The sequence below is a fragment of the Accipiter gentilis genome, chromosome 21 (genome assembly GCF_929443795.1).
Source record: "Accipiter gentilis chromosome 21, bAccGen1.1, whole genome shotgun sequence".
Taxonomy (NCBI): Eukaryota; Metazoa; Chordata; class Aves; order Accipitriformes; family Accipitridae; genus Astur; species Astur gentilis.
Window position 1 is genome coordinate 15,805,778 of NC_064900.1, and position 12,607 is coordinate 15,818,384.

Below are 12,607 nucleotides of genomic sequence, written 5' to 3' on the forward strand. Positions count from 1 at the left end.
AACAAGTGCATACATGTTAAAACACTTGGAAAATGGTTTAATGATGTTTACAACAGAAATGAACTGTACAATTACAGTAAGTTTAATATATATAAAAAATTACAGCAGACAAATGCATCTACACAAAATCTACCTTTTCATTCTGATTTACTGTAATCTACACAATCTCTCAATGCCTACAGCTATCTGTAGGCAACCACTGGGAAAATAACAATAATAACAATAATAATAATAATAATAATAATAATAATAATAAAGGACATCTTTAAAGAGACAGCATTTCGCCTTCCTCCTCACCCCTAGTGTGATCAGCAAGGTTTTGAAATGTGTGGGACTCTCACATTTCAGTCTCAAGAAAAGCTTGAGTTGCGTTTGGGTACAGGTATTCCCATATGGCCCTCAGTTTCAAGTGTTCTGCTGACCTGAAGCATATAAATGCAGTATATGAGGAAGGGCAAGAGAAAAAGAAAACCTCCCAGCCAGTGTAAGCAGGCATTTGCACAGAGTAGTGAAACCACTAAGACTGAAAATTTGTCTGTCTTGGAAACGAAGCAAAAAGGGACTGCCCAGATGCTACAGACATTCAGAAATCCTCATCTCTTTGAAAACTACTGCCGGATTTAGAAGAAAGGGCTTGTTTTTCAACTCCCAATTCTTCATACAAAGGGTTAGTTTTCAAACGAACATGTTTGTTAAATATTTTTTTAAAACAAAATTTAAGCTACTTCCTCTTTGGCCCATCCCTGAAAAACAGTGAAACCCCCTTTATGCTGAGAAAGAACCTCAGGTCAATGGGGAAAAAAAAAAGAACATGCTGTCTCTTTAAAAAGAAAGAAAGAATCCCAGTTGGGAGCAGCCGTCAGTGAAAATGCAATCCAAATTGGCGGTCTGGTGGAAATTCCTCATGGAATATTATGTACAGTTTAAAAACCCTTAGTAGTTTTTTTTTTTTTTTTTTAATTTATGAACACCTAGGCAGTGAAAACTGTTATGTTAATACATACATAGACACACCCAAAACATACAAAAATACTATTATTTCAAACTACTAAGAATAGGACAAGTTCAGTTATCTCCATGCTATGACTTTAAGAGCATTACACTGAAACAAACAAGAATTTAAACGACAATTTTTTAATATCCCAGAAATATACCAAAATATACATCTAAGCTTTGGAATTACTGAGGTTAGACTAATGCAAGTGCTGGGTAATCGTACTTAATACACAAGTCTAAGGTTCTGCAGGAAAGAAATTATCTTTGGTATCTGCATCAGGCTAATAATATTAACATTTGGATTTTGCTTTGGGATAGAGCTTGTATGACCCTAGAACCAAACACCCCCCAATCAACTGAGATTAAAAAGATCCATGTAAAAAGTTCCTCCATTTGCAATCCCCCCCCCAAAAGTTAAAAAGTCACAGGCATCTACCTAGCATAAAAGGTTGAGAAATACAATGCATAGTTGCACAGTGGTGCTGCAAAAATAAAAGAAATCTAGAAAAAAGGAACTAGAGGAGAAATGAAAAGCAGCTGCTTCTTCTTTCAGGGATTCCTCACAACAGGACAGCCTCTTCCAAGCAGTGACGGGGGGAGGGGGGAAGCTCAGAAGTGCACCTCAGCGTGTATTAATCAACATCACCCAGCCCCCAGAGGGTTAAAGCACCCAGCAGAGCAGCCAATCCTGCACCCAAGTCTTCAGCTCCTCAACCCACCTGCAAAGCCCCCAGCCGTCCCTCCCAGCACCTGCGCCCCAGATTTCGCCCCAGGGCCACGAGTTTCTTCCCGGGGCCTTTCGGAGGCCGGGCCCAGGGCCCAGGGCCCAGGGCAGTGCCCCCTCGCCCAGGGCAGCCCCCCCAGGCTGGCAGCTGGCGGAGACCCTCACCCCGGCCAGGCCGGCCTCACAGATGGGCTTGGTGCTGAAGACGCCCTTTGTCTTTGGTTTGTTTGTTTGTTTTGAGTTTATACAATCATTAGGAAATCTTTGGTTTTGGCTGGAAATTTTAAAAGAACAAAACAAAACAAAGAAACCGCCCCCTCCCGACTTATAGCAGCCACCGTGACCTGACAAAGCTTCTCTTTCCCATAGGGGTAGGGGAACTACATTCAAATAAAGATGGACCGGGTTAAGGGTGCAGCTTCTGGCCAGGTTGGGGAGCAGGGAAGGGATACAGGATTGTCAAATAATAAAGAAGAAAATTAAATATTTGGAGATTTCTTTTTTTCCTTTTTTTTTTTTTTTTTTTTTTTTTTTTTTTTTTTGGTCATGTTAAAAAGCGAGTAGCGTGTACGCAGCACTGGGCTGAGAGCGCCTCCGGGCCCTGGGGTTCAGCGCAGCCCGGGGGCAGCTGCCCTGGGTTGGGGGAAAGGCAGCCTGGGCGGCCCTCTTCCGTGGAGAGTGGAGGGGAGGGAGTGGATATTCACAGACTAATCAAGAGGACCCCTTGTAACCAAAGGAAATAAGATAAGATTGCAATTTGCCCTCACTTTGCAGTAGCTTTTAAGCAGCGACATTCAGAGGCGTTAGGGGGTCACTCCCCAAGTTGCAGGTCACGGGGTGCTATAGGCCAGAGTTCAGTGTTAATCAAAGGAGGGAGGGCAGACTTGGCAACTCTGTAGGGTTTGGAGAAAGTTAAAGCAAGTTACTCGGTTACGAGTTAGAAATGAGGTATACGACAGCTCCTGTACCTGTGGCGGATAAACACCCCACACCTACTCACACCTAGCCTTAGATACTACCACAGAGGAAGGAAATGGAACAACAGCACTGGTGGGGACAAAGAAGTTACTGCCTGGGTCCTTCCCGCAGACTGCTGGCACGCGAGGTGCCCCACGGGCACCAGCGCTGCTCCAGACCTCTTCAGACCACCCGCGGGCGGCTCTGCAGCGATCCCTTCCCTTCCCCGTTTCACAGGGAGGCCCAGTCCAGCGCCCCGGGAACTCGCAGGGAGCGGCGCTGATCTCCACCTCTTTCGCATTGCGTTTTCCTCTCAGACTCGCTCAGGTGCAGGGAGCACCAGGGTCACAGAGGCCGACACATACGGAGTGGATGGGGGAAGAACTAAAGGTTTTGTCTCAACTGCCTTGTTCTCAGGACACTGTCACGGGTGCTCTTGTTCCTAAATTGTTTCTCAAGGGGGTTGTGCAATCTCCATGATTTGCCCCTTGGCATGCCGTTTCCAATGTCTTAGGATTCCTTCTGTTTTAAGAATTTCAGATTTCTGTAGCACCGCAACATGCCAGCTTCGTCCGCGCACAACATTCTCACATTCAGGGAATAGGGCTTAAGTAGCTGCTGCTACAAAATTCAGCAAAGGCAGTATGAATCCTGAAGTGGGGCCTACAACAGATAAGAGAATCTTGGGAGGAAAGGGGAAGCTAACGTGATAAATTAAGTATCTTACGGTTTTATGTAAAGCTCTGCCAGAGAATATTCGCCAGCAGACCGACACAGTTTTAAGACAGATCAGCATTTTGGTCTGAGCTACTTGACAATGTCCTGTTCGGTAGAGAGATGAAATAAGGCAGAGGGGGTATGTTCCAGTTCTGGGGCTGAGCCTCAGCAGCACTAAGGAACGCCAAAGGGTATCATCTTCCCTCGCCTCCCACAAGCTGTTTCATTTCCTTCCTCAGATTTGTTTTCCTTAAAGCACACCTTGTTTTCCACTTCTTTTGTTCCAAGTGCTCTTTTCTTTGAGAAGTCATTTCTTCAATATCCCTATTACCTATCTATAAATCTAACTAGCTCTTTGAAAAGTCACACAATATTAATACCACTTTTACATAATGTCAGAACAACAATTCTATTAGTAAAGCTTTCAGTGAAGTTCTGCAACCCGATTGGTGTCCGGAGGAAGAGTAGCTGGACAACCCACCTCTCCCCCTTCCTCCCTCCCTTTCTTCACAAGAGCTCACCAAGTTCACTGATAAAACAACTCAGCCCAATAGCACTATACATGAACATGTACAAGGCTACTTTGGGGAGCAAAGAAAGGAGTCTTCAAGGTCTCTCCCTTAAGAGAAAGACCACATACGCAAAAGCTGTTGAACAGACTCTGACCTTGGACTACACTGCTTCCACATTCGAAGGAAAGAAACAGTTTTCCCTGACTGTATCCAACATCAGCCTAAGACCTGCAGCACAGGGCAAGCCCCACACCCCCTTTATCCTCACAGAGCAAAAGCAACTCTATGCAGAAAAGGGGAGAGCACCCACAAGAGAAGAGGTCCTTACAGAAAGGGACACTGACCCGAAGCTCAACAAAACCCCACCCAGCTTTTCCTCTTACCCGCTCTGGGAACAGCAGAGCTGACAACGTATGAGTGCCTTTGGTTCTCTACGAGGCCACTGGGAATTCTCCCACCCCAGTGGAGTCGAGCTCCTTTAGAAAGCCACCTCTCTCTCTCTCTCTCTCCCCCCCCCCATCACCACACACAGCCAGGCGCACATGCTTGCGCACACATGCACTTGCACACTCACCCACGCACACCCCTCCCCTCTTCCCCCACTCCATCAGCCTCGAAGGGAAACGAGAAGGGAGCCTTGGGTCCAGATGGAGGGGGCTGCAACACCCTCCCAAGGCAATAACCACTCGCTCTTCCGCTACTCCCACCACAACAGCAAGACATATGCCAGGAGAACGACCCACTCCCTCGCCAACGACCCTTCAAAGCTCCTCTCCCACGACCGTCTCACAGCATTTCAACCCTTTCAAGCATACCAGCCAGGTGTTAGGAGTAGGTTAACTTTCACTTCTCAGTTTGGTTTTTTCTTTCATAGTTTTTGGTCTAGACAGGATTAGCATTGCTATTAGAAAAGGAAGTGTTTAAAAAGTTTTCCACCTATTATCAAGCGCTACAAGCCCTACATTCAGTAACAAGACAAGGGGGATAAAAGGAACCTGTTTCACTTTTGCTCTCCCAGATAGATTAAGATGCGACAACCATTCTTCTCCCTCCCCGAAGTTAAACGCAACGGACCCAGTTCAGCTCTGGAGCAACTCAACTAACTGAAATGGATTTACACCGCCTAGGTTGATTCTAACCCAGTACAGCCATCTTCTTTCCCCCAAGCCTCGCGGATACGCGTTGCCTCATCTTTAGATCCCAGCGAAGGGCAAGGAAAGGCCAAGAGGGAGGGAAGTGTGCGCACACTCAAAAGGACCCTGAACAGCAACCCAATCAATAACCTGCATGCCACCACGTGCTGTGCTGCAGATTAGACCACAGATAAACCAACCAAACAACAATCCCAAACCCAGGAGCGACAAAATGTTTCCTTTGGCAAGACAGATACAAGGAAAAAAATTCATGAGCAAACATTTTCCTTCTAACACAGTCAACCCCCTTCTCTGCCCCCAACATCCACCCACCCCCACCCGACCCTATAAAGTTGTAACCTATAAACAGGATCTCAAATACATACAGCATAATCATGTTTATCAATCATAATAAACATCAGTTCAACTAAACTCTACAGCTAGAATTATCTCCACTATTTATAAAGTTTGCTTTTCTCTTCTGATTTTTTCAGTTTAAAACCAGTTCTGCGACAATGCTAAGCTATGCTGAGGTATTTTATGAAGGTGCCAGAAGCCAGCTGCTACCCATAAGTATTGTTCTCAGAGCTGTATGGTGCTACCTTTCGCTGAGGGAAGACAGGGGAAGGAACAAGGAGGGAGGGGGGAGGAGGGAGGGAGGGGGCCCAGATTATTCCAGTTACGGACGGTTCTTAGCAAGGTATTGCAGACAGAGCTAAAAGCAGCCTCAAGACAAAGCCCAGTACTTGCTTCTGGTTTAGGAACTCGGTCAGAAAAGAAGTACCTGATACGTTCTACGTGCTGATCTTATTTGTCTACTCAACTAAAAGGTGTCTTTTCTCCCACAGTTAAACTATTTGTAATTCCAGTGCCATCTTCCTAACACCCTCCTAACAGCATCCCATGGGGGTAAAAGCTCAGAGCATGTACCCACTAAGAGTGTCCTGTGAAAAGCGGCAGACAGATTCAATGAAGACAGAGAAGCTGAAAAAATGTCAAGTTCTTTTTCATGCGTTACTCTGTGTGTTTGCCTGTGAAGATATGCAAGTACAAGAGTCGCTTCTTTTCATTGTTCCAAAAGCACTGAAACTACTTGTGCTGACATATAGGCAACCAGGTGCCGTTCAGATCACAGAGCCAAAGATATGAACATTTTAAGAAATTGCAAACCATGAGTCAATAACTTTATGACAAAGCCTCCTCTGTCAAAAATCTTTAACGTATTTTAGGGGTCTCCCCGCTGGAGAGAAGAGCAAGACTCACGAGCAGCAGTAGCAGTGACATTTAATGACCGAAAAGGGCAGAACCTCTGCAAGGTATGTATATTGAATTCTGTATCGCTATAGTATTTTGGAAAGGGAAGGAGAGGTAAGAGGTATTGGTTGCAAAAATATAAAGAAATTTGAGCTGGCTGTGTGAGGACTGACGACTGCAAACCCAGTGGGGACCAGCAGGCTAGCTTACTCCTTCAGTAACACTCCACCCTAGGCAACAGCCAGGTGTACATCCAACAGGTATATACCCTGCGGATAAACATCATTTAACCATTTCAGGTAGAACAGGAATAGGGAACAGTGACTCAATAAAGTTAACGTGGCAATAAGTAGATCTACCTTTTGAACTTCTGGTTTAAAACCAAGTATCACTGACGGTTTGGACCAGATGCACTATTTTGTCTGTCCCAAAACACGCTAATGACCATGAGAAGCTACTTGTCTCTCTAAGATGATTTTGTAAAGTAAATTTTTATCTAAGAAAATATCAACTGATATTTAAGGTAAATTAGATGTTGCTTTGGTTTAGTATCTGCGGATCCAGCTGTAACGAGTGTTCTGCTCCATTTGCAACAAAGAAAGAGGGAATATAACTCAACTGCAGAAATGTGTGCTGAGCCAAAGCACACCGCAAGGCTTAGAGAGATGACATTTAAACATTAGAACAACCCAAACCATTAGGTTATAGTTCCGACAGAAGTAAAAAAAAGAAATTTTCTATTACTCACACAATCATTGGCATGGATGCACACAGAGAATTTTCTCTAACACGTTTTGGCAACAGTCATTCTCTTACTGCCCTCTGAGCAAAACTGGCTTTTTCTATTTTTTTATTTTATTTTTTTTTTAAAAAAATGAATTAATTATCCTAAAAGATTTTGCAAGATACCAAAAGATCAGAAGTATAAAATTTTTGTCTACATTTAATGCTCACTGTAAAGTATGCAAAATTAAAATAATGGGTAAAAGTAGAGGCAGTGGATTGCTCTTGCTCACATGGAAAGCTATCATGCTATGAGAGGACATTTGTTCTCATGTGTTAAGATCAGCAGAAAGCTTCTTCGCTCAGTGTTGGCCTTCCCCTGATTAACCTAAAAGGTGCAAAAATCACAAGCTGTAACTCCAATACATCATGTTTGCACTGGGAATCTCTTTGTCAGCCTGTTCATTTAAAGATGAAATTCAAACTTGAAGCTTCTGATGTCCTAAAAGGTCTACAGTTCAAGCCATCAGAAGATATGTATTCCTCTTAATGTTCTGGCATTTTAGTTTTCTCTTAGAAGATAATCTCACTAGCACTCAAACAAAATTACTGAGCAACAGCAGCAGCACATTCCTACATGAAGATCCAACTAACTTTCAAGGATGTTCTCCTTGCTGGTTCCGCTGAGCACAGATTTCCCATTCATGGTAAAGTGACTTTTTCAATCCAATTTAACTTGTGTTTCAACAACTATTTATTGAAGCAGAGGATCGTAAGAATTAGCAGAGCAATGGTGTGTCATCACAGTTACCCAAAGAGAAAAAATAAAAAAAATTAACTGAAGTGACACTAGCCTATGAGCTGGAAAAAAAAAATTCTCTTAAAAATCAGGTACTTGTGAACATAACAAGCATGGTATCTCCCCAACAATTTTTTGAGTGCATGCACATACACACCATCTCAGAGCAACATGATAAAAAGGTACTTAGACTAACATACTGCACAATAGCTCAGAAACAAAATAAATCCTCTTAAGGAGATTTAAATAGACAGATGCGACTCTTGTAAGCAGCCATATCTGTGTGTACTTTCTATGAGCTGTTCATGAATCATTCTATGGTGGCTACGAAGAGCAAGTTCTGAGGAGATCAAGTGTGCTAAAGCCAAACTGGGATACGTTTTCTTAACATCAGCAAAAATTTCGTCACCAGCCTACAACACCTCATCCTGAAGCTATTTCCTAAATTGTTCTTGACCTTCAGAGCATATCTGGTATTTGTGTCTCTGTAAATCTCTCGCTTTTTGAGCTAACTGTCCTTGGCTATAACGAGAGAGTTTTTCACCTTCTCTTTTCCTGCATACGTACTTCAGCATGCTTGCAACTATGAAAAGCAACGCACACATCTTGAAATACGAAGACATGGAGCTCTGAAAAAGAGATGCTATTATCTTTTTCTAACATGCTACGAAATTCCTTCTGATCATATTTACTAGGTCTGTATACAATTGTTAGTATCTCCTTTCAGATGCATCAATTTCTGCTGTCAAATTGCTTATGATCTAAAAAAGAAACTTCTGCTAAATTCTAGTACATGATCTCATATTCCTTTCATGCTCTGGAGGAGCGTACGCACTCTAACTAGGCAGATGTACACCCACTGCCAATCTGATTTCCACCTTTCACCTAAACACTGCAGGTAGCCAGTACCCATGAGACAAAACACTGCCAGGCTCCAGGAGCAACGGTCGGTCATTGGGATGTTTTAGGACAACGAATCAGAGCACACTGGTGATGGACACCATGGAATATGTGCTGTTTGGGTATTATGTCAGCTTCTGCAAGCAAAACCAAGTCCTTTCTGGATATGTGGCTACTCCAAGTTTCCAGTTTCTCTCAGAAGACTTGCTAAGAAATTCCCTGGAATCTGGGCCCCAGAGAGGGTGATGGGGTAGAGAGGAGGAGGGTAAGGGGGTATAAGGTGCTCACACCAAAGCCATGTGACCAATGCAAAGGTAGTCAGGAAAAAAAAGCAGATTTTTATAATAAATAAACCATCCAAGCTGCATTAGTGTTCCAGATATGTACTCAACAAGACCCTCTCCCAACCACAAACCAGCAAGAATGGGACATGAAAACTCATTCAGACAGCTAATGGCACAGTCTCTTTGAACTGTAGAGAGAGGATTTTCCGCTGATTTAAGGCCCACCTTTCTTTGTGTTTCCTAGATATACGCAAGGACTATGCCCCCCCACCCTGCCACAAAACCCTTAGGGAGTAGAGGATATATTGGTAGTATCCCCCCTTTAAGAAAAAACCCTTCCTGATAAATTGTATTTTTGCACAGGCATGAAAGTAAGCAGGGACTTTCAGAGTCAGGAATGAACATTATAGCTCCAGTTTTCCCCATCCTCTTACTTCGCCGAACACAAGTCCCAGGGACTTACATTCCTTTCGTAGAAACTGTAGTCTGTGCTATGGCCTCCAGACCAACATAGTGGGTACCAGCATCTCCTCTTCCACTTCTTCCTTACCTCCCTGAAGCTCACCCAGCTATACCTTTTACTGCTCTGAACCTATTACTGTGGGCCATTTCCATTTCTGCAGTATTATTCATAGCCCTAAAAGTCTCCTGCACAGCCTGAAGTCATAGAGACACATCAAAAATACTTAGATTTATCCATACTGGTGGGATGAGGGTGGGACCTGTTGGATTAACAATCCCCTGACATTGCCATTCTATTTACACATCAAATAAAAGAAAACAAATTAAAATCAAGTTAAGAGTCTGCCCCAAGGATAACACAAATTACCAACCAACCAAAAAAAAAAAAAAAAAAAAAAAAGATTAAAAACAAGCAGCAACTTTTATATAAAATTAATAAAAACAAAAGACAAATGAAAAAGAAATTGTCAGTAGCATCTATCGCCTCTCTGCATCTGAACTGCACTTATACAAACTAGTCCATTAGTACAGCAGCTTGCTAGAAATTGACTTTGGTTCAAGCTTAGTTTTAAAAAAATAAAACATAAAAAAATCAAAAACACATTAGAAACGGTGGACGGACATTTGTTAGTTTCCCTGCTTGCAGTTCACTAGTTTTGAAGTTTTAGGGATAACTGGTTTAAATATTCAGTAAAACAGGAAGGTGGAGAGTAAGAGATGAACAGAGCAAAAACACAGCGGTGGGGGGAGAGATAAGGGGTTCTGCCACTTGAGTGCAAACGCAAATCCCACATGCTCAGGTCATAAACCAAAGCATATGTAGAGTTTAAAGTTGCTGCCTTCTGGATCTTGGATGAGAAGCTCCAGGATCCCCCTGAATTATCAACAAAATGAACATAGCTGCATCAGCTCATTATTTTAGGACACTCCGGTGACAAAAGAAAAGGGGGTGGGGGGAAAGGGACTCTTCTAATAACCTTGCTAGCTAAAACAAATTTAGTTTTATACACATGGCAGAAACCTTTAAATCCATCAGGAATGGAAAGTTCAAAGTGAACTGCATTGCAGTGATCCAGTCTTCTCTTTTTAAAAATCTTTTTTTTTTTTTTTGGTTCAGATACTAGATTGTATATTTAAGAATATACAGATCTAACTTCTGTACAGTTCGTTTGTCTTCCTCATCCACATAAATATCCTTTGCTACATGGATCAGAATCAACCTTGATAAGATAGTTACAGTGGCAGGGAAGCCCTGACGCTCTGGTCAGAGATGCTTACTGCCGTTTTTACCTAGCTAGCAGCATCACAGCTCAGAGACGACGTGAGATCACCCAAGTATGTGCAAAACCCCAGAGTCAGCTCTATTGTGCTGGCATAAACGATGGTAACTTCTGTTCTTATAATGTTGGCTTCTGTGTTTTGCAGCCAGAAGTACTTTTTTACCAGAAAGTTTTTCTAAATACAATTTTGGAAGCATCAGAAATAATAGAAAAGGAATATTGCTGTGAATAGGGAGAATCTGACCTTTTGAAATCCTGTACCAATTCACCTGGTGGGAATCTAGGACTGTAAATGCTGCTTTACATACTGCCAATTAGCTTGGGTAAGTTGACTTTTTAAAAATATTTGTGTATGCTCTTAACAGCAAAATCAAATCAATAGAACAGAACAGTCATCGGTATGTCACACAATCTAGACCCAGGAGGTCAAATCCCACTCTCTGAAGTAAAAAGGAACCATGCACACAAAGCTAAGAGCAGAATTTGGCCATTTTCCTCTAAATAACTGACAGAAGGAGAACTGCAGTTTGGAACTAATTCCTACCTCTGCCTAAAAAGCACAGACCAGCCTGGAAGTTTGCACACAATGATCTCTACTGCTACACTGAGCTTCCTGCCTAAATGATGAACATAAATTCTTCTGACCCCTACGAGTAACCATTAGACAAATTCAAGGATGAGGAAACTGTTCAGAACGTTCCCAGAAGATTAGGACAAAAAGTCTATTTGTGCTCCATTCGTCCTCTCCACCCTCCCGCCCTCCCCCCATGGTGTGGGAGCTCGCTGAAAATAATCCAGGAGCAAAAGACAAATGCGTCCAAACTATATATATAAAAATAATAATAATAATAATCATAATAATAATAATAGAGATACACCAGTAATACAGGCCTGCCTAAGTTGTACCAGTTAAGAAAGGAACCCCCAACACGATTGATACGATTATAAACACCTTGTATGACATAATGGCCTGTACAACAGACCTATAAAATGATAATTAAAAAAGAAAGATATTTAGACCAAAAAGAAACAAGAAATCCCCTTCCTATGTTTGAGCTGATAACCCACCTTAACTTGTCATTGTGACTGCTGGAAATGATAAGTAGTCCTTTCACTTTTTTTGTGGTTTTTTTTTTTGTTTGGTTTTTTTTTTTTTTGTTTTTTGTTTTTTTTTACATTTTTGGTTAGAAAGTTCTCCGATCCATGAAGCGATCCTGAAAAGACAGTGTTTATTATAAAATTAGGCAAATGTCTGTCCCAGCTTTAAATCCTTCCTGTTTTGCTTTTGTTTTTTATATTTTTCTTTCTCTCCCTTGTCCCCAGCAACACGGTGAGAGGATGCCCATCACATTTTCAGTTTATAAACCCCGCTGGCAGCCAATCCCACCGCACAGTGAAACAGGCTGCTGGCAGCACAGCTCAGCCCAGCTCACTGTGCCTTGGAGGCAGTAGTGGTGGTGGACGTGGCCCCGCTCGCAGAGGCCACCGTGAGGAGAGAGTTCTGGATGGACTCGGCTGAGGTGGAGGTGGCGTGAAGGCTGGCGACTGGTCCAGAGGCCCCTGCGGAGGCTGCAGCTGCAGAGACCAAGCTAACCGGGTTGCTGGTGAGCAGAGAAAGGTTCTGAGGGTTCAGGAACAGAGGGGCAGTTACGATGTTAGGAGTACCTCCAGCATTGGCAAACACCAAGTTTCCAGTTGCATCCAGTGATGTTATTGGAAGAGAGCCACCGGATGCAAGAGCTAAAAAAGGGAAAATTGAGCAGGGAGGAGATAACATAAGCAGTAAGCAATAATGCAAAATGTGCCTAAAAGCAACTGGTCTCTGCATTTTCCTTTTTCTGACAGGCGTGCTCTCTACACCACTAA

The 12,607-nt window shown here is 42.8% G+C and overlaps 1 protein-coding gene across 12 annotated transcripts in view; it reads right to left on the reverse strand.

The window, feature by feature from the left end:
* Positions 1–12,607, reverse strand: part of POU2F1 (POU class 2 homeobox 1) — a 146,262-nt gene that overhangs the window by 25,035 nt on the left and 108,620 nt on the right. For 11 of the 12 annotated variants that reach the window (XR_007508994.1, XR_007509000.1, XR_007508997.1 and 8 more), the window contains one exon: positions 11,810–12,481. Coding sequence is in view for 1 of the 12 variants with exons in the window: in XM_049824331.1 (XP_049680288.1) it covers positions 12,171–12,481 (311 nt within the window). In the remaining 11 variants the exon portion in view is untranslated. Of the gene's footprint in view, positions 1–12; positions 12,482–12,607 lie in introns of those variants that run through there. The other variant, XM_049824331.1, reaches the window with a different exon arrangement.